This window comes from Pollachius pollachius (assembly GCF_949987615.1).
Source record: "Pollachius pollachius genome assembly, chromosome: 18".
NCBI lineage: Eukaryota > Metazoa > Chordata > Actinopteri > Gadiformes > Gadidae > Pollachius > Pollachius pollachius.
In genome coordinates, this window is record NC_136951.1 from 13228022 (window position 1) to 13249614 (window position 21593).

The 21593-nt window shown below is 52.1% G+C and overlaps 1 protein-coding gene across 1 annotated transcript; it reads right to left on the reverse strand.

The window, feature by feature from the left end:
* Positions 1 to 1082: 1082 nt before the first annotated feature.
* Positions 1083 to 21303, reverse strand: golgb1 (golgin B1). Its single transcript, XM_079756061.1, has 20 exons — positions 19003 to 21303; positions 18147 to 18219; positions 17606 to 17770; positions 16502 to 16615; positions 15792 to 15953; positions 15534 to 15650; positions 14728 to 14841; positions 12904 to 13960; positions 12665 to 12747; positions 12057 to 12126; positions 6593 to 11645; positions 6065 to 6476; positions 5422 to 5655; positions 3929 to 4735; positions 3036 to 3229; positions 2468 to 2633; positions 2274 to 2374; positions 2031 to 2102; positions 1672 to 1759; positions 1083 to 1286 (listed from the first exon to the last, which is right to left on the reverse strand). Exons 2-20 carry the CDS (start codon positions 18213 to 18215, stop codon positions 1149 to 1151), a joined length of 9216 nt encoding a protein of 3071 aa, XP_079612187.1. The 5' UTR covers positions 18216 to 18219; positions 19003 to 21303; the 3' UTR covers positions 1083 to 1148.
* Positions 21304 to 21593: the final 290 nt, after the last annotated feature.

Consider the following 21593-nt stretch of genomic DNA (forward strand, 5'->3'; position numbering starts at 1 on the left):
GGGGGGGGGGGGGGGGGGTGTACACAATATCACCATTTTAACCCAACCAGACGTTCTCCATCCATCCCAAACCAACAACATGTTCACCAATGCACTAAGAACCAGGTGGTGGACCTTAAAATGGATGCCAAAACCCAACAGATAGTGTCATACAAACTGTACATATCTATAACACACCGATATCAAACAGGACAAGGTCAGGGAATCTTTTTATCAAGAAGGAAAGAAGTGTTTGGAATGCATCATAAAGGAAATTGCAACGTGCTCTTTTCATTTTGCTCAAGAGGAGAGGAAGAGGGGAGGGAGAAAGGACAGCCGTCCGTCCGTCAGTCGACTCTTCATCCTAAAGTCTAAGAGTCATCCTCGTAAACACTGAACCCCCAACTTACACGTGGACTCAACTATGAATATGAATTAAAAGGCAATGCTAACAAAACATTTATTCCCTTTATGATCCCCGTCATTTATAATATAAACCTCAACACCGCTATCTGCAAGACTCATTGTGATGATTTATTACAAAAAGTGTCCTTAAGTTAAGTCTTAATATCCATGACTAGTACTGGAATCAACCCTGTATATAAATCTATATATACTTTGGCTAAAAGATAACGGACGTTACCTAAAGCGTATCAAAAGTGCACCGTTACATCGTAACCCCGCCCCAAAAGTCCTTTAAATACGTCAGTACAGGTGACAGCTGACAGGGTAGGGTCTGCTACAGGGTCACACAGACAGGGCTGAGAGGTCCCCGGCTCTCGCTGCTTCTCCTCCTCTCCCCCTCTCCTCCTCTCCCCCCTCCCCCCTCTGCTCCTCTACCCATCCCTCTTCCACTCTGCTCCTCTCCCACCCTCCTCCTCTCCCACTCTGCTCCTCTCCCCCTCTCCCACTCTGCTCCTCTCCCACTCTCTCTCCTCTCCCACCCTCCCACCCTCCTCCTCTCCCACTCTGCTCCTCTCCCACTCTGCTCCTCTCCCACCCTCCTCCTCTCCCACCCTCCTCCTCTCCCACTCTGCTCCTCTCCCACCCTCCTCCTCTCCCCTCTCCCACCCTGCTCCTCTCCCACCCTCCTCCTCTCCCCCTCTCTCGCCATCCCTCTTCCACCCTCTCCTCCTCCTCCTCCTCCTGCAGGAGTGTGCACGTGGTCCTCAGAGGTAGCCCCCCAGGCAGAGCAGCAGCATCACGTGCACGCCCAGCAGGTAGAGGGAGAGCAGCAGGGGGGTCCGCTGGCGGGAGCACAGCGCCGCCCGGAGCATCCGCTTCAGGGAGGCCCCGCCCCTCCGCGTCTGGAGGAGGGAAACACATGAGGGAGTGAACACATGAGGGAGTGAACACATGAGGGAGTGAACACATGAGGGAGTGAACGCATGAGGGAGTGAACAAATGAGAGTGAACAACACATGAGGGAGTGAACACATGAGGGAGTGAACACATGAGGGAGTGAACGCATGAGGGAGTGAAAACATGAGGGAGTGATGAACACATGAGGGAGTGAACGCATGAGGGAGTGAACGCATGAGGGAGTGAAGAACACAAAAGAGAGTGAACACATGAATCAAGGTGATGGTTGATGGTAAATGATCCGTGTTCAGCTGCAGGTTCTCGTCTAGTCCAACTAATTGCTCAGAAGATGGTTCAGAGTGTTGTTCTCTAATCAGCAGGTGATCTTACCTGTCGAACGGCGCCCCCTGGGGTCTCGATGAGCACGGCGGTGTCTGAGTGGGCGTCGCGTGCAGACAGCCACTCCCCCTGCTCGTTGCTAGGGACAGAGAAACACACAGACCATTCAGATTCTGACTAATTCATGAATCAGACCCATATGGGCCAGCCATCAGATAACGGTCCAGGATTCAGAGGAAACCTTCTGGGCTGGGATCAAAAACCAGGACACCGTCCACCATCCTGCAAACTACCACTGTTCACTTAAAGGCTGTTACACCTACAAAAAACTATCCTACAGGGGGAGACGGGGACTCCGGGAGGTGTGGTGCACCCCGGGAGGTGTGGTGCACTCCGGGAGGTGTGGTTACCGTTGGAGTTGGCCCCGGGCGAGGAGGAGCTGCTCTTCCACTGCGGCCCTCTGCTCGGACTCCTCGTCCAGCCTGATGACAGACACACGGACAGACGAATACATTTGGTGGGCTCATATATCTAACTTCTGACCTAAGAGTGCATACTTTTGTAAGCATGGGGGGCACCAGTGGGAATCGAACCCCTGACCCTGTCTCAGTTAATGCATTGCTCTACAGGTTGAGCCAGACGGGGGGGGGTACCTCCTGCGGAGCTCCTTGACCTCCTCCAGGCTGACGTGGGTCTGCGGTGGGGCAATCCGCTCCTGGGGGGCTCCGGGGGCGCTGTCCGTCTCCTGGGTTCCCTGGTGACCAATCACAGCCTCAGAACGTCACACATTGAGCACCATGTGATAGATGACCAACTACACTTATCCATACCCCAAATCAGTGCGTACCTGGGTCTGGTACCCCTCCTGGGGGGCGGGGCGGGGCTTGGAGGAGAGGCGGGCCTCTTCCAGCAGCGCCCCCATGTGGCTGAGCTGCTGGTCGCGGTGGGACAGCGCGGCCATGGTCTGCTGCTCCCGCTGATCCAGCTGGGACAGCCAGTCGGCACGCTCCACCCTGGGGGGGGGAGGAGGAGAGGTTCACAAACGCTCAGAGAGACCGACATGAGACCCTTCTAAGGGCGCCGGGCTGTCATTTCCTGAGTGGTGTTTTACATCCTGTGGTAGGCGATGGCACTGCAGGGGGGCTTGGCATTAGAGTCTTGAAAAGACATGACAGAAAAAAGAATGATAATTGACAACACTATTTTATTAAATAGACAGCAAGGTGGGTTCAGAACACAAGGTGGAGGAGGAAGACCACAAGGTGGAGGAGGAAGACCACGAAGCATGATGGCTTCATATTTTGTGTTTTTGTGTATTCTGTCATACGTGTTCCATTGTAATCGTGTGTTGTTGGTGTCGCCTTTGTGAACCCTACGATACGATCTATAAAGACGGCCAGCATGATGATCCCTACCGCAGCATCTCCACCTCCTGCCTTCCGGTCACAACCGTTTCCTCCAGCTGCCGGAGGGCCCCCATCAGGTCCTCCGCCCGGGTCCTCTCCTCCGTCAGCTCCTGGCTCACCTTGATCAGCTCCCCCGCCCCAAGCCGCACCCGCTCCGCCTGCAGCCGCTGCAGCTCCACCCCCTGCTGCTGCACCTGCTCCAGCTGGGGAGACAGCAAGGTGGGTTCAGAACACAAGGTGGGGTTAGACCACAGGGTGGGGTTAGACCACAAGGTGGAGGAGAAAGACCACAAGGTGGAGGAGGAAGACGACAAGGTGGAGGAGGAAGATGACAAGGTGGAGGAGGAAGACCACAAGGTGGGGTTAGAGGAAGACCACAAGGTGAGGATAGACCACAAGGTGAGGATAGACCACAAGGTGGAGGAGGAAGACCACAAGGTGGGGTTAGAGGAAGACCACAAGGTGGGGTTAGAGGAAGACCACAAGGTGGGGTTAGAGGAAGACCACAAGGTGGGGTTTGAGGAATACAGGGTGGGGTTAGACCACAGAGCGGGGTTAGACCACAGGGTGGTGTTAGACCACAGGGTGGGGTTGGACCACAGAGTGGGGTTGGACCACAGGGTGGGGTTGGACCACAGGGTGGGGTTGGACCACAGGTAGGGGTTGGACCACAGAGTGGGGTTGGACCACAGGGTGGGGTTAGACCACAGGGTGGGGTTAGACCACAGGGTGGGGTTAGGCCACAGGGTGGGGTTGGACCACAGGGTGGGGTTAGAGGACATCATGCACTACCAGGTCCGAGGTTGTTCACCATGACAAGGCATTTCTAAATCTATCCTGAATAGGCTGATCTAGCATTTATCTGTGGCGCTCTATAACGGATCCAAAGGTCGGGAACCCACCAGTCGCTCCCGGTCATTCTGCAGGGCCTGCAGGGCGTTCTTCAGGCTCCACACCTCTCCGGTGGCGGACCCTCCTCCACCCCCGGGAGGGCTGCTGGGCGGGGACTGGCCCGGCCCGGCCCGCTGCACCTCCTCCAGCCGCAGCCCCAGCTCGTGGGCCCGGGCCTCCGACTGCTCCCGGCTGTCCTGCAGCGAGGCCATGGCCTTCCCGAAGGCCTTGTTCTCCGCCCTCAGCTGGGTGGAGGCCTCCTTCTCCTCCAGCAGCCTCTGCTCCACCATCAGCAGGTCGCGGGCCAGCTCCGCCACGCGCTCCTGGGCGCTCTCCGACTCGGTGCGCATCACGCCGTCGCCCCACCGCAGCTCCGCCAGCTCCCTGCCCCGCGCCTCCTTCCCCCGCGTCTCCTCCTGCAGGGCCTCCTCCAGCGCCTCCGCCTGCCGCCTGGCCGCCTGCAGCTGCTCCCTCAGCTTCTCCACCTCCGCCCCCGGCGCGTCCTCCGGGACGGCGGACCGGGAGAGGGTCTCCCTCTCCGCGGCGGCCCCCTCCCCTCGCCCCTCGCCCAGGCTGCGGACCTGCTGCTCCAGGGCGGCGATGCGCTCGCGCTGGGCCGCCTGCGCCTGCCGGTGCTGGGACTCCTTCAGGGTGAGCACCTGGTTGAGCTCCTCGCGGTAGTTGTGGAGCTGCGAGGCCAGCTTGGCCCGCTCGGCGTGCAGGTCGTCCCGCTGGCCCAGCAGGCCGCGCAGCTCCTCCTTTAGTCCGTTGTTCTCCCCGGCCGCCTCCTGGATCAGCCCGTCCTTCTCCACCATCACCTGGGGACGCAGACACGCTCAGGGGGTGGGGGGGGGAAGGCCACGCTGTAGACCGGAAAACACCGAAAAACTGACGCAACAAGTTACGCACAAAAGAATGTCTGAGTGTCACGCGTTATTCACAAACAATGCGTTGACCGACGTTTGCCCGTCTCTATGTGGACAGGAACCTCATCGTTTGAGGTTCAATGATCATGTGAATAACGTGCATAATCAAACAGAACGGAGGTTCTGTGTGATTGGGCTAGTGGGCTCCCATGCGTTCTGCCAATTGAAAGCAGATTCAGACATGAACGGACGCACACGTTGACATCTTGTGAAAGTGATTTGTTTGTAGAGGCGGTCAGCAGTCCAGACGAGGCGTCTCGCCTGCAGACTGCGGTGGGAGACCTACTCTGCACTCGGACGCAGTGTGTCGACATTAAAGACAATCAAGCACATCAGGGCTGGACTCATGTGTCGGACTGAGACACCCAGGCTGTTCCGTTCCCATGTATGTTACCCCCTCTATCCCCTAGACTAGAGGGTCCCTACACAGGCTGTTCCGTTCCCATGTATGTTACCCCCTCTATCCCCTAGGCTAGAGGGTCCCTACACAGGCGTTTCCGTTCCCATGTATGTTTCCCCCCTCTATCCCCTAGACTAGAGGGTCTTAACCCAGGCGGAGGATGCAACCACTGACGTACCTGCAGATGCTTCTCCTCCAGCTGCTTGTAGGAGAGCAGGGTCAGGTCCCGGTCGTCCTGCAGGGACACCATGGCCTTCATGAAGGAGTCCAGCCTGGCCTTACTGAGGCTGCTCTCCTCCTCCGTCTTCCCCAGCCTCTCCTCCAGGTCCCGGGCCTCCGCCCTCCTCTGCTCCAGCGCTGCCTCCGCCTCCTGCGCCCGGCCTTCTGCCTCCGCCCGGGCCTCCTCCGCCGCCTGCAGCCCAACGGGGGGGAGAAGGGGAGGCTTCATCGAGGCTGAACGTAGCTCGGCCACGTGTGATGCGTACGCGTCTTTACTTCATTTGGTTTATATAGCGCTTTTCTAGGTGCTAAAGGACACTTGACATCGATAAGTCAAAAACGTATCATAGGTCAAGTCATTGCAAAAGTAAAACAGAAAAGAAAAGTAAAACAGGAAAACATTAATCGTAGTAAAACAGTTTTGGAAAGCAAAACAAGGGACACAGCCTTGTGATTAGGGTGTTTGATTCCCTGCCAAGTCCTGTCTAGTCCAATGTTAAAACCCAAATGCCCGAACCCATTCCTGCTCCTTAAACCTGCTTTGAATGAAAGCGTCTGCTAAACGGCTGTATAGTCCAAAGGAACACTAAACCATCCCCCACCTGAGCGACGGCCTGCTCCCGCTCTCCCAGCAGCTCCATCTCCCGCCGCTCCTTCTCACTCAGCTCCGTCTGCAGCGTCTCCAGCAGCGCCTTGGAGGAGCGCAGGTCTGTCTCCAGCTGCTCCACGTGGAGGCAGAGCCGGCTCTCCTCCGCCTCCCTCTCCCCCAGAGCCGCCCGGGCCCGCTCCACCTCTCCCTGGAGCCTCTCCACCGCCTCCTCCAGGGCCTGCTTCCCGTGGCGGAGCCCCTCCACCTCGCTGCCCAGCGCACGGGCCTCTGTCTGGGCACTCTGCAGCTGGGCTGTGGCCTCCTGGAGCCTCTCCCGCTCCAGCTCCAGGGAAATCTTGACCTCTTGCATTTTGTTGTCCTCTTCCTCCAGTCTCAACTGCTGCTCTGTGTTGGTTTGCTCTAGCCTGGAGAAAGAAGCACAGCCACATGGACTAATGTCATCTTGCATACAACCACTCCACTCCATCAAGTCGCATTACTCCAATAACTAACGGGAGACCAAGCAGTTAACAACTCTTACCTCTTCACGGACGCCTGCAGCTCCTCTCTCAGGGAGGTTTCTTTCTGGAGCTGTTCAGAGAGGTCCCTGGCCCGGGCCTCACCCTGCCGCACCTCGGACTCCTTCCCCTGGAGGGTGTCGCTGAAGCGCGTCTCCCACTGCCGCACCTCGTCCAGCACGCGGTCCCGGTCGTCCTGCAGCGAGGACATGCAGCGCGAGAATGCCGCTAGCCTGGCCAGAGACTCGTCCAGGCGGGCCTGCATCTCCTGAGCCTGCCTTTCTGCTCCCGCTGTGACCTCCCGGGCCTGCAGGTTGGCCTCTTCCTCCTTGTCCCGGTCTCTGTAGGCCTCCTCCAGCCTCAGCTCGATCTCCTTCAGCTCTGCACCGAGTCGGTACCGCACGGCGTCAAGGGTGTTCTCCGCCTCTGACTTGATCAGGTCCTCCCTCTGTAGGGTCGCCCGCTCAGACGCCTCCTTCTCAGCCAAGGCCTTTGCCGCGCTCTTCTGGGCCTCGTCTAGCTGGGATTTACACTGAACCAGCTCCACCTCGCTGCTCTTCAGCTGCTCCAGGGTCTTGGAGTACTCCAGTTGGGCCTGGTCCAGCTGTTTCTGGAGCTCCTGGCGGCCAATCTGCAGGGCCTTGTTGTCCCGGCCCAGCTCGCTGATCCTCTCCTGGTACTTGATGCTGTCGTTCTGCAGCTGCCGCATCTCGAGCTGCTTCTCCCTCAGCAGCTCCTCCAGCTGGCGGGTCCTGTTCTGGCTGCCCTCCCGGACCCTCTTGGCGGAACGCAGTTGCTGCTCCAGCTCCCTCTGCTTGCCCGACTCGGCTTCGGCCTCGGCGCGTTCCCTGTGGGCCTGCCTCTTGTCCTCCTCCAGCCGGGAGGCGCGGTCCGTCTCGCTCTGGGCCTGGGCCTCCAGCTCGGCCCGCTCCCTCTCCAGCCTCTCCACCTCCCGCTGGAGGTCCGCCAGACGCTCCCGGGCGTCGCCCACCTCCTGCTGGTAGCCAGCGATGCTGCCGTTGAGCCTGGCCAGCTGGTTCATCAGACGCTCTTCCAGGTCGTCTTTCTCAGCCTCGAGACTCCTACGCAGCTCTTTGAGCTGAGCGTCTTTTCTGGTACTCTCCTCAACAATAGTCTTTTCTTTTTCCTGGACCTCTTGGAGACTCTGCTGTAGAGAGGCGGTGAGGCTCTGATCCTTCTCTTTGAGCCCCTCAAGTTGCTGCTCTAAAGAGGCCAAGGCGGCCTCTACCTCCTGTCTCTGTTCCCTCTCTGTTGCAAGAAGTTCCTCCAATTCCCTAATTTTGTCCTCAAGTAAAGCCTGGTTAATGTCTGTCGACTCCGTCTGTATTGTCTGCTCAGTTGGCTCGGACTCTGCTTTAGTTTCCACCGCTGTCCCTTCATCCGGGGATTCACATTTGGCCTCAACTTCATATTTTTCTTGAGGTTGACTACCAACAGCTCCTTCTATATTAGCTTGAGCCGTGAGTGTTGCAGACTGTTGGGCTACAATAGACTCCTCCACCAGATCTCCAGAGTCCAATGAGGAGGCGGTCTGAACCTGGTCTTTCTCAGCCTGCAGGGTCAGTTGTTCTGTTAAGTCTGCAACCTGCATTACTAAAGAGTCTCTTTCTTCTACCGTTGCCTCAAACTTCACTTTCAAAGCTTCTCGTTCTCCTCGAAGTCTTTCCAACTCAACCTTTACTTTATCATCATCTCGCCTCCCTCCCTTCCTCTCCTCTATGTCCCGAAGCCTCTCGTTTTCCTCCTCCAGATCCAGGATTTTGTGCTGCTTTGTTTTGGCAAACTTTCTCATCTTGTCTTTGATCTGATCCACTTCTTTGTGAGCCTCTTCAACCTGCTTCTCGGCATCCTGCCTGGCCACCTCGTGTGACCTTATCTTGGAGGCCAGCTCCTGCCTCTCCTGCCTGGCAGCCTCAAGGACCCGCCTCACGCGCTCGGCCTCATCGCTGACATTCTCATAGGACTTCAGCAGAGTCTCATACTCCTCCTTCATGCTCTGAATCTTGTCCTGCAAATCCCTGCATGTCCTAGCGGCCTCCTCTTTAGCAAACTTCACTTCCTTCTGACAAGCATCCTTCTCTGACAGTATGCCTTCCATAGCCAGCTTGAGGCTCTCACAGGAAGACCCAAGACTCTGGTTCTCCACCAAGGTACGGTCAACCTCCTCTATTAACTTCAGCTTCTCTGCTCGTAGCTTCTCCAGCTCAGTCTCCCTTTCCTCCGTGTTCTTCGTCAACCTGGCGATGACCTTTTCATTACTGGCGAGCTCATCTTTCTGGGTCTTGTTTTCTTTGAGGACATCCTTGCGGGAGATCAGAGCAGCCTGGAGCTTGCGTTGGAGTTTCTGGACTTTGGCCTCGCTGTCCTTCTCTTCCTCCTGCTTCAGTGGGACCTCACTCTCAAGTCGCAGGGATTTCTCCTGTTCAGCCTTGAGGTCTTCCTGTAAAGAAAGGATGAGCTGGTCTTTCTGGGACACTGTGGTCTGAATGATCCGTAGCAGTGCGTTCTGCTCACCCAGCTGTTGGCTCAATTCCTGGATTTCTTGATTCTTATTATCAAGGAACAACTTGAACTCCTCCACTTCTGCCTGCAGGTTTGTAACAGATGACTCACAGGCCACTTTAACTGTGTTCTCCATTTCCAGTTTAATAGTTTCAGCATAGGATTCCGCTTGGCTGAACTTCTCTCTTAGAGTTTGTATTTCGGCTGAGAGAACATCTGCTTGCTTTTCCCTTTCTCTAAAGCCTTCTAGCTCTTTGCCCAGGTCCTCCAGTTCCGTCTCCTTTTGTGACAGGGCAGTCCTAGTGTCCTGCAATTTCTCCTCCAACTCGGTACGGGCCGTCTGCGATACCTGACACTCTTCCCTGAGCTTTTCCAGCGACATCTCCATTTCTGAAGAGGAAGCCGTACCTTCATCTTGACAAAGGGCCTTCTCTTGATGCTGTGCAGCTGAATCACCCTCAGGAGCTGCGAAGTCAACCCAATCCTCTTGGACCCAACCACCTGCTTCCTGTTTCTGTGATTCTTCAGCCGCCAGAGGGGCCTGACACGCCAGCGCATCCGAATCGGAGGCCACATTGTTAAGTGCCACCACCTTCTCCAGATCTCTTAGTTTGGTCAGAAGGTCCTGGTTCTCCTCACTCTGCCCCTCAAAGCGCCCCATGAGGTCGTTGAACTCTTCCTTCTGCTGCTTCAGCTGCTCCCGATGGTGCCTGTCCTTTTCTTTGGCCTTGCGTATCGTCTCTTTTCGAGACTCCTGGGCGTCGAGGAGTTTCTTGTGGAGCGCTTCACACTCAGACTGAAGAGAGGCGATTTGGGACCTGAGCTCGGTGGCTTCAGGAGGCTCGTCGGCCTGGAGGGGCTGTGTAACTTCCTCGCTCCGACTAGCATTGATGTTTTCCGATAGAAGCTGATCCTGCTGGCTGATCCTCTGCTCCAGGAACTCAACTTCTTGTTCTTTAGACTTCAAGGATTGCTGGACCGTATTGAGCATGGCTTCCAATGTCTGGATCTCTTGACTGGTGTATTGGTACGCTGTTGGTGAACTACCAGAAGGCTCCACTGTTGTGCTCTCATCCGTTTTCCCCTCCTTTAGTTTTTTGGCATCTCCCTCAAAGTCTGCCACCTTCCTCATCAGCTCCTTCCGCTGCAGCAGAGCTACTTGAAGTTTCTTCTTCATGTTTCCTAGTTGCGTTTCCAGAGCCTGTTTGTCTTTTCGCAAAATACCGATTTCAGCTTCAGCCACTGAGCTTTCAGTGTTTGTTTGGTTTTCCTTTCCTCTGACTTTCTCCAACTCAGATATCTGCTCTTTCAGTTGTTTGACTTCACTACTGATCGCAAACTTTTCCTCTCCAGCCTGGAGAAGTTTGGCAGACATGCCGTCACACAGCTCTGACATCTCTTGCTCTTTCTCCGTCAATCTGAGCTGCAGTGTGTTGATTTCAAAGTCCTTCTCTACCAACGACGCGTTGTTAACGTCTGCGCACTGGGAGTTCTCCAGCAGGCTGCTCTCCATGTCTTGAAGCTTGCGTTCCAGCTCAAATGACAGAAGCTCTCGGTCCTCCAACTGAGTACAGAGCAGGCCGGCCTGAACCTCCTGCACAGAGAGGGCCTGTTGTGCTCTTTCAAGGTCGCTCTGAAGGTCCTGAATCTTATGCTCCTTGGCTTCGCTCTCAACTTTCCAAACGGTGATCTGTTCCTCCAAGAGGCTCATCTCCACCTTTTCTCTTTCTGCTGGACCTTGTTGATTGAGTTTATCTAGTTCCTCTCTGGCGGAATGGCGCTCCTCGTCAAAGTGTCTGACTTGAGACTCTGCCTCTTCCTTAGCGGATAACAACTCGTTCTTCTCTTCCTCCAAGCTCAATATCCTCTCCTGGGACACCTTTGAGGTCTCTCTGAGTGCCTGGAGCTCAGCAAGGAGCTCGCTGTACCTCCTCTGAAGTTCCTCAGCGAGGGCCTGGGCAAAGACCTGCCCGGCAGGATGACCGGGGGCCCCCCCGTGCTGAGAGAGCTGGACCTCCACCGTCTCACGGATGACGACGGAGGAGCCCTCCACCCGTACCGTGGTGGTCTCCTGCGCCACACTGGACTCCTCCCAGGACTGCACCTGTAGCTGGCCAATGTCCTGCAGGACCGACGGCCACTCCTGGCTCCCGTCCTGGTTGACGGCGTCCAGCATCGTCCAGCTGCTGTGAGCGACCTCAGAGTCCGTGCTGGTGACCATCTCGTCCGAGGACGCCCCCTTGGAGCCCTCAGGGGAGTCCGACTGCGGCTGGAGGAGCTCCGGGCTGCTGCCGTTATCGGGGGACAGGACGGGGGAGTCTTCAGCCACCAGGGTGGTATCTTCCTCCTGAGACTCATCCAGGCGGTCAGGGTCCGCTGGGACCCCGTCAGAGGGGGTCGCGGGGGTGTGGCCTTCCTGTTCTGTGATCTGGTCCGATGGTTCGGCTGCTGCAACGCTGGACGTTTGGTCCTGAGTTAGAGCGAGGGATTCCCTCAGGGCAGCGAGCTCGCTGTCCTTCTCCAGTAACTGCTGCTCCAGAGACACGATGTGGGCTGGAGGGAAAACACAACATGAAGAAAACCGGGGTCAAATCCTATATTTGCTAGTCACCACCAAACTGATTTGGTGGTGCTTCCACTCTCCTTCAAAAGAAGGCAGCATAGTTTCAGAGTGAGTTTTGGTATATTACCAATCCTTGATATAGACTAACCTAACCTAATTAAATATAATTGCATGCAAGTTGTTTAGGCATTGACCAATGGTCAAAGCCTGAATAACTCTACACTCTCTTCTGCACTCTAATATACACCAAATCACTTTGTGATTGTGAGTGTTAGTCAGTATTGAAAAGCCATTTGTGTCCTCGTTAAGAGGTTATCAAATCGTTGTTATTAAGCTCTGATAATGAATCTATTTAATCATCTCCTTATTCTACTGGTTAAAATTAAGAAACCTGTGATTACCTTTCTCAGACCCGGATGAGTTGAGCTCTGATGATTCAGTGGCTGGTTGGACCGGTGATTCAGTGGACATCTAAGAGAGACACACACAACTTGTTTTACTACTAGTAATTCCCTGGTATTGCAACTCACCAAACCAGACCGTCACACTAAGGTTTATAAAGACGTGTGTTTCATCACGTTAACAAAGTCGATGGAGTGATTTCTCCAGAGTGTAGCAATCACATCTCCTGAGTAACGATCAGCTTGGTCTTTCAATGACCTCATTTACATATTCTGTTCTAATTAGATATGGAATATTAACCATGTCCATGGCTGAAATACAACCAGAGGAATATAATCAGCAGCTTAAGATAAAAGATCTAAGCCAACGGTGGCTCAATCGCCCGTCATCAGTGGTGGATATAAAATATAAATCTAGAAAGAAAAGTGTGCATTGTCTTCACGTGTTGACAGGCAACAAACCCTAATGGTTTTGGCCTCCTCTCTCAAGAATCCAGAAATACAATTTACTGTAAAATTGCATTACGAGTGCAGTATAAATGTAGGTTTGAAAAGAAAACCACGGCGTGTCGTTTGCCCCTCATCAGGGGGTTGTGGTTGAAACCTACCATTCCCGTCTCCTCCAGTGGTTCTGACAGAGTTTTCTTAACAGTGCCTCCCTCCTGCCGCGATATTTTTGCATCCAGTTGCTCTGAAACCCACAGGATTCATTACATATCAAAACCAACAAGGACCTAATTATGAATGACGGAAGGATCAAACTGTCTCTGAGACTCAGGAGAGTGCAGTGAAACAACCACGGTTTAAACAAAAGCCTATATAGAGTCAAACGAGACCTGTTCCTTACCCTGCAGGAGCTCCACCGTGTGGGTGAGCTGCTGGCAGGTCTCCTCGCCCATCCTCCGCTCCTCATTCAGCGTGCTCACCCTGGCCCCGAGGGCCCCCAGCCGGCCCAGGACCAGGGACGGGTCCCTGGGTGTGGAGCCGTCCTCCGCCGCCTCAGGCCCCTCCTCTGTAGCCAGGGAGCAAAGGCCCCGCCACAGCTCCGCCAACAGCTCGCCCTGCCTCCGGCTCTCCTCCTTCACCGCTCTCAGCTCCTCCAGCCTCTCCGTCTCCACCGCTGTCCGCTCCGGCCCGCTCTCCAGGTGGCTGCGCTGAGCGCTGAGATCCCCCTCCATCTCTGCTCGGCGGCTCTCTGCTGTGAGCTCCGCCTCCTTCAGCCCAGCCAGCTCTGACTCCAGCCTGGCCACCTCCTTCTTCTGCTCCTCCAGAGCCTCCTGGCTGGCGCTGAGAGCCCAGTACTCTGCCTCCCTCAGGGAGGCCAGCTCCGACTCCAGCCTGAACACCTCTGCCTTATCGCTCTCCCAGGCCGCCATGTTGGATCTGAGGGCCTCAAGTTCAGCCATGTTGGATCTGAGGGTTTCCAGCTCCACCTTCTCAATCGCCCAGGCCTCCATGTTGGATCTGAGGGCTTCAAGCTCAGCCATGTTGGCTCTAAGGGCTTCCAGCTCCACCTTCTCCATCTCCCAGGCCGCCATGTTGGATCTGAGGGCTTTAAGCTCCATCTTCTCAGACTCCCAGGCATCCATGTTCGATCGGAGGGCTTCAAACTCAGCCATGTTGGATCTGAGGGTTTCCAGCTCTACCTTCTCCATCGCCCAGGCCTCCATGTTGGATCTGAGGGCCTCCAGCTCCACCTTTTCTATGGCCCAGGCCTCCATGTTGGATCTGAGGGCCTCCAGCTCCACCTTCTCTATGGCCCAGGCCTCCATGTTGGATCTGAGGGCTCCCAGCTCCTCCTGCGCTCCGCTGAGCTCCACGGACCACCGCCGGCGTTCCTCCTCCCTCCTCCTGTCCGACTCGCCCAGCTCCTCGTCCATCTGCCTGAACTGAGCGGTGAGGATCTGAAGAGCAAGAAGAAGGGATACATTGAGTGAGGAAGTAAGACCCCTAACGCTCTGATCCCCATCTCCTCCTCATCATCTTATGTACTACTGATATTTACCATCTAGTTATGGAGAGGACGAGTTATCCAAAGTGACTGACAGGGAGATACATGACAACGAGGAGCAGGTAGGCGTTAAGGCCTGTTATGGGTTATGTCCCGTCCATTTCAATAAGTGCAAATATATTCATGAGAAGTCAGGTTTTCCTACAGGTATGTATGGTTAAAAACATTCATCCCAGAAAAAACATTTTGGCCCAGTATTAGCTATTGTGGATTTCAGTCTGCGGAAACAGACTTTAACTCGTTACATTTTTTGTTCCCGCTCAGTCTCCTCCACCAAAGTCTTAACATAAGGTAAAGCAGCTCTGGTACCAGTCTGTTGTTTCCCTTGTTCCTCCCCAGTACTGGATTTTAGACGGACCCAAAATTAGGTTATCCCTTAATAAATAAATAAATAATAAAAAGTTATATATATATATATATTTCTTAAATAAAAAACCTTTTGGCTGGGTGCCTTTTGACCTAAAGCCACTAGAATAACCTGCCCCCAAGTAAACAATAAATCAAAGCCCTGATCTAGATCTACGTATGCTAGCTCATGACCCGTTTAGCTAGCAGCATCGTTCAGCCTAATGACGTGGTAGATCCTTTGAATCAGAGCATCACGGAGGAGACGGATCAACCCCAGAAAGGCATCCAGTCAGGCATCCAGTCAGGCCGAACCTGTTTCTGCTGGTTGGCGCTGGCCACCTCCTGCTGCAGGAGCTCCAGCTCCAGGGAGCGTGAGTGCAAAGCCAAGCCCAGCTCCTCACAGCGCTGCAGGGACAGCTGCAGGGCCTGGGAAACACACAAGTGTTACATATCAGGGACACAAAACACACACACCACACACACACTTATAAACATATCAGGGACAAAAAACACATGCACACATGTATAACATATCAGGGAAACAACACACACACACACACACACAAACGTATTACATATCAGAGACACAAAACACACACACACGTATAACATATCAGGGACGAAAAAAAAAAACATATCAGGGAAACAACACACACACACACAAACATAACATATCAGGGACACAACAGACACACATACACATATATTGCATATCAGGGAAACAACACAGACACACACACATGTATTACATATCAGGGAAACAGCACAGACACGTATTACATATCAGGGACACAAAACACACACACACACACACACAAATAGCAGGTCAGGGACACTAAGCAGACACATATCACACACCAGGGACACAACACACAGACAAACATGATGTAGTTTAATGTGTTGACGCTGATCAACTTTATTGAGAATGTACTTTGTAATAACTAATATAACGACTACCACTCCTATTAATGCTCATAACATTAACCATCTTATTAGTAGTAGTAGTAATAGTAGTAGTATTAGTAGTAGTATTTTTACTTTCAATACAAGGCAGCAAGCTCAAGAACCACATTGTGCGTGGGGTCAGAGGTCACGTGTGGAGGTCAGGGTTCGTGTACCTTCTGAAGCTCAGGGTCAGCCTGAGACGCCACCGTCATAATTTCCTCCTCCTGCTTCTGAATCTGCTCCTGGAAACGCACGTCCTTCTCACAAAGCACGGCCTGCAGCACCCTCAGCTTCACACACACACACACACACACACACACACACACACCCCGTTGAAGTGACTGTCTAACCCCTACCGGTTTCTTAAAGACTCTGTATTCCCTCTCTAACCCCTCTAGCAGGGCACCAGAGGGCCGTGGTAGTGATGGAACCTGTTCAGTGTGGGCCGTCTCTCTCTCCTGGAGGAGGTGCTGGGTGGTCTCGAGTCTCTGGAGGAGGTCCCTGCTGGCCGCCTCCTCCTCCCCCAGCCTGGTCCTCAGAGCCCGGACCTCCTCCTCCACCTCCGGTCCCCCAGTGAAGGAGCTGTCTGGACTCTGTGAGGGGAATTCACTTCACAATGAATGTATGTGGTTTTATTGTGAAAGTGGAAACATATGGCTTCTGATAGTAATGATTCAGTTATAATAGTAAAAGTCATTTCTTATGCCAACCTCTTCAAATGTCAATCATAATATTATTAATATATACCACTGATAATGCACTTAATAATATAAATCCATAGCAATATACTATATATTTTTACAATATATTCCTTGTACTCTTCTGGGGTATCACAAGAACAATGAAATTTGCCTGAATCTAGTTCTGAGGGGGAATGGGGGGGATGTCATGGGGTATGGCTAATCTCAAGTTAAGACTCACCAAATAACAACATTATGACATGATGAACGTTAAGACATCTTCTCTTCTACCTGCTCTGTTGAGGGGTGGAAGCCATGACAGCCACTGAACACAAAGCAACACTCACAGCGTAGACAGTCACTCACAGCATGGCCTGTCACTCACATCGAGGCCTGTCACTCACATCGAGGCCTGTCACTCACAGCGCGGCCTGTCACTCCCAGCGCGGCCTGTCACTCACCGTCGGCCCTGTCTGGCCCTTCAGCTCATGGATCTGTTTGTTGAGGGCGACCATCTTGGCTTTGGCCTGCAGCTTGAGTTTAGTGAAGCGGGCCTCAGCTGTGTCCTTCTCACTCTGGAACCAGAACAAACGCAATACACACTCAACAGGCAGCTGGAAATATAACATACACAACAAACAATGCCCCCCCCCATCCATACAAACCCACCCACCCACACACCCATACCATCATCATCAACACAAACAAACAGCAGAACTGCTGGATTAAGTGTTTCGGTAAAGGTAGCAGTTTCAGTTGTTCCCACGAAATAAGCCTTTCCTCCTTTTTGTTGGAATGCCTCCATTCCCACAGCAATGCGCTCTTTACCCAGAAATAAAGGGTTTCCTTTGTGCCTGAATTGCTGCAGTTTGAAAATAAAGCTGCTCTGTCGTATTCAGTCTTTTGACTATCTTCACACTGAGTGAGACATGATGGTCAGACGGTTTGGGCCCTCGCTCCAGAGTCCCGCCCCCTCACTCCAGAGTCCCGCCCCCTCGCTCCAGAGTCCCGCCCCCTCGCTCCAGAGTCCCACCCCCTCAGAGACCCGTCCCTTCAGAGTCCCGTCCCCTTAGAGCCCCACCTCCTCTTTTTTTTTTTGCTTGCTTTACACTAGAAACAAACATGGGGATTCCAGGGGCATCTCAAAATAAAGTAGCCTAGTCCTTCTTGATAGTCCTTCTGGCAAGAGAATAAACGGTTTAAAAACATAACCAGATGGTTTACCACATCAAGTGAATTAATCTATCCTATCCCGAGACATATATATATATATATATATATATATATATATATATGTAAAGTCTGTCTCACTTGTATTCATTTTACTCAAAATAAATGAAATAACTTGGATAGGCAGCACAGCAGTCAGGTAGCTATTTAAAGCTATGATAAACGGCCTATTTTGTGTATTTAGGTAAAGCATTATGTAAAATTTGGCATGCGCAATAAAGCATACAAAAAAAATTCACTCCAGCTACGCACACATTTTCCCTTTCCCTGGGCTAAGCCCTGGATATTTCTAGAAAGGCCCCCCCCCCCCCAGAGTCCCGCCCCCTCTGACCCACCTGTATCTGGCTGTCTCTCTGAGCCAGCTGAGTGTCCTTGTCTCGGACCAACTCCTTCAGCTGCACCACCAGCTGCTCCAGGTGGGCGAGGCGCTCCGCCGTCTCCTCAGACGCCTCCCAGCCGGGGGCCTCTGAGGGCCCGGGCTGCTGGGGAACCAGCCCATCCTGGTCGGCAGACACACACACACACACACACACAACATTTCAGCATGGGTAGCATATGAGCATGCATCAGCCACGGTGTGTGTGTGTGTGTGCAGGCCAAACACACACAAGCATTCATAGGTACACACACAAAATCAAAAGAATATTAGTGTACGCTTGTGTACACACACACTAAGAGCTTGATGACAGGTGTGCACCCTTATGTCCTGATGGCCACATTTACAGAGACATTGGAGAGGGATCGGTAAGTGTTGACGGCCGACGGGTTACACTTAGCGGTGTGTGTGTGTGTGTGTGTGTGTGTGTGTGTGTGTGTGTGTGTGTGTGTGTGTGTGTGTGTGTGTGTGTGTGTGTGTGTGTGTGTGTGTGTGTGTACCTGTGGGTCTCCATCAGGGGCCTCTTCTCCAGAGAGCTCCTGGAGGACTGAGGCCAGCCGGTTAAACATCACGCTGTCAACAGAAACGACAATGAGCACAAATCTTTACTTTATTCTTTAATCTCATTTGCAGATCGTGTGCGGATAGCGCCATCTTTAATCATGTTGGGGTCATATCCAAAAGGAAAATTTTAAATGTCTTCTTTCTGGGTTAGTTTGATTCCTTCGGAAAAGGTAATCTATGTTTGTCATATCTTGGAGTAAATTGGTAACTTAGTGAAATACAATATATAAAATGATATCGAATTGACCTCATCTCCATCTCTTCGGGTTACAACCGAAGAGATGGAGATGCCAGAGCACATTCTACAACTTGACCAGATGACACTTTTTAAAATTATTAAAATAAAATGCATCCACCAAACCACGACCAAAACACAAACGAGTTACTCCGGAGAACCACGAGTCTCCCGGAACCAGGACCCAAACAGACACGAGTAACACCGGAGAACTACGAGTCTCCCCGAACCCTTGGACTCCGGAGTGCGGCTGCGTCACTCTTGTGTGAGCAGCAGAGCTGTAGCTGCTAACGGCTAACAACCAGCTGCGGATACAGTAAGGACGTCCGGCTCTTTAACACTGAATTACCCCAACCTGCGGTTGACCTGACCCGTATATCACCAACTGATCGGTGGTTCTGAGTGAAGATGAGCTGCTTTGCTAACGCAGGATCCGTTTAGCAGCCTTAACAAGTACATTTGTTTTTGAGCGGCTCCGGGTGTGTTTTATAGATAGCTTGACAGTTTGCTGCTTGCGGCACTGTAAATCTGTTTTAGAAAGGGGACGATGTACTGACCTGTACGAGTTGCTTCAGGTGAACGGATCTTTATTGGGTCTGTTTCCTCGGTTCAGGACATGGCCACATCACCAAAGTCTCCGGAAGCGAAGCCTGCTGCGCTGCGATTGGACACGAAGTAAGGGATCATCCGCCAACTCCTAGAGACTGTTTACCGTGAACTCACTCCCTCGGCCAGGGATCGTCCGCATGATTTCTACGTGTGGGAAACGCAAAATGCGTTACTGATTCAGTTTTGAATCCACACCCATGTTGCATGAGAGCTGAACTATTATTTGGACGGCCTCCAGCTGGTATCAGACCACTCCCATGGAAGTACACAAGCAAAGTGTCACACTGGTGGTCAACCACTGCAGACAGTTAGGGCGGAGCCTGCTGCTGCTCGCCCACTACACCACAGTGTTCGTGGCCTTCACGGTTCGCAGTGTGGAGTGGATGATCGAGGCCATGAGGTGGACCACGCTCTTTGCCGAGAACACAGTTTCTGTGTTTGATTCTGTCTACAACTATCTAACCCGGGGGAAGAGGGGGGCCGTGGCCCCAGAGGTCTACCCTGCTGCCACCAGTGGAGGTCTGGACTCACGGAGACGGCAGGCCTAATGAGCAGCGACACCAGGCCTAACGAGGAGACAACAGGCCTAACGAGCTCAGAGACACCAGGCCTAACGAGCTCAGAGACACCAGGCCTAACGAGCTCAGAGACACCAGGCCTAACGAGCTCAGAGACACCTGGCCTAACGAGGAGAGACCAGGCCTAACAAGCTCAGAGACACCAGGCCTAACGAGCTCAGAGGCACCAGGCCTAACGAGGAGAGACCAGGCCTAACGAGCTCAGAGACACCAGGCCTAACGAGGAGAGACTAGGCCTAACGAGCTCAGAGACACCAGGCCTAACGAGGAGACACCAGGCCTAACGATCTCAGAGACACCAGGCCTCAAGGCACGTTAGGATTTAAGGCTCGTTAGGCCTTAAGGCTCGTTAGGCCTTAAAGCTTGTTAGATCTTAAAGCTTGTTCGGCCGTAAAGGACGCTACTGGAGGTTCAAATTTAGAGACTCAGAGGCCTTGCTAAAGTGGCATAGTTTATTAATTCTCCTATTACTTCTTATAACATAGCATGATTTATGCTTGGATTCATTCTGCCTTCTGTGTTTTTTATTATTTACTTTGTTTAGCGTACATTTAAGTCGATGCGTTTGTTCCATGTAGAGTTGTGTGCTCGCCAAGTTGTTTTTTATCTTTTAACATTACCACTAAAATGTTCAAATTATATTTGAAATGAAGCATTTGTAATAATGATACCAGGATGGGAGGTTGAATCCCTCCATTACTGCACCAAAAACATGATAAAGGTAGCGTATCTAAGTGAAGTTATACTTGTCAAGTAAATAGAAGTCTTTATGAGGTTAGATGACAAGGGAAAGGTGTGTACAGTTGGGGCTACTCCCAATGCAATCAAAGCACTAATGGATTTCTCTGTTTACTTCTTATGCAACGTCCGGATGTGTGGGCGGGTCTTAAGAGCTTTGTGCGGACCTGGAAGAGCTCTGCTTCGCACTCTTTGGCGCCCCCTATGGCGTTAAAAGCTGTACTTTCTTTTTTAAAGAGATTGCTATTTAAGGTAACATAAGATTAACTTTATTAATTCCAGATTCGGGTTATTGAAAAGCTTTATCAAGGGGATTGTTTTGTTTAGCCTGGGTACAATGATGTTTTCAATAGCATTCTATTGAGCATGATAACAATTTTCAGTTTGCCAACCATTAGAAACTGTTTTGCCATTTTGATGATTTACAGGGGATGGATCATATCAGTGCACAAACTTTGTGAGACAGCACTACGATTTATTTAAATCTGACACTAACAATGAATGCAGTAATTAAATAACCTTGTAACCATCGCAGTATGGTTGCTTTGTTCAGAAGCATTGTGTAAAAATTGTATTAGGAGTAAGCCGTATATTTTTGTATCGTCCCTTTTTTAAAATATTTGATATTTTTGTATTTTATTTGAACATCATTTTAGGTTAGTGCCATTTCATCCAACTGTCTTCCACCTTCTACCACATATGTTACTAATACAGGTGTTACTACTTCTGTAATGACGTTCTTATCATTATGACGTCTGCCAAATGCAATGTTGAACCACATGCTAACAAGTTGCTAAATACGATGACTTCTGAAATGGCTCGCTTAAAGGACTCCACTACGGCCCGAGGCACGGGCCGTAAACAAGTATAAACCAGATGTGAAGAACACACTGCTTCTATGAGCCACTCCTGTGTCCTGTCGTATCTCTCCGTCACTCCTACTCACCATTCTGCGAAACATGCCTTTTCTTTGGGTTTATGAATCGTATGTCAAATAAATGAACAATAAGGAACTTATGTTGTCATGGTTTTGGTTGTTATTTGGATTAGGAGGGCAGCTGAAGTTGATGAAACTAGCAAGGTGACAATTTTTTATTTTTCTTCCTACTAAAACATGAGGGGAAACATCAGCAATATTTTAAGAGGTCATTCTTAACAAAAATAGTGCTGAGGCCTCAGCGCTAAAGGGCCGCCGTGTTTATCACTCTGCATACTGGCCGCTG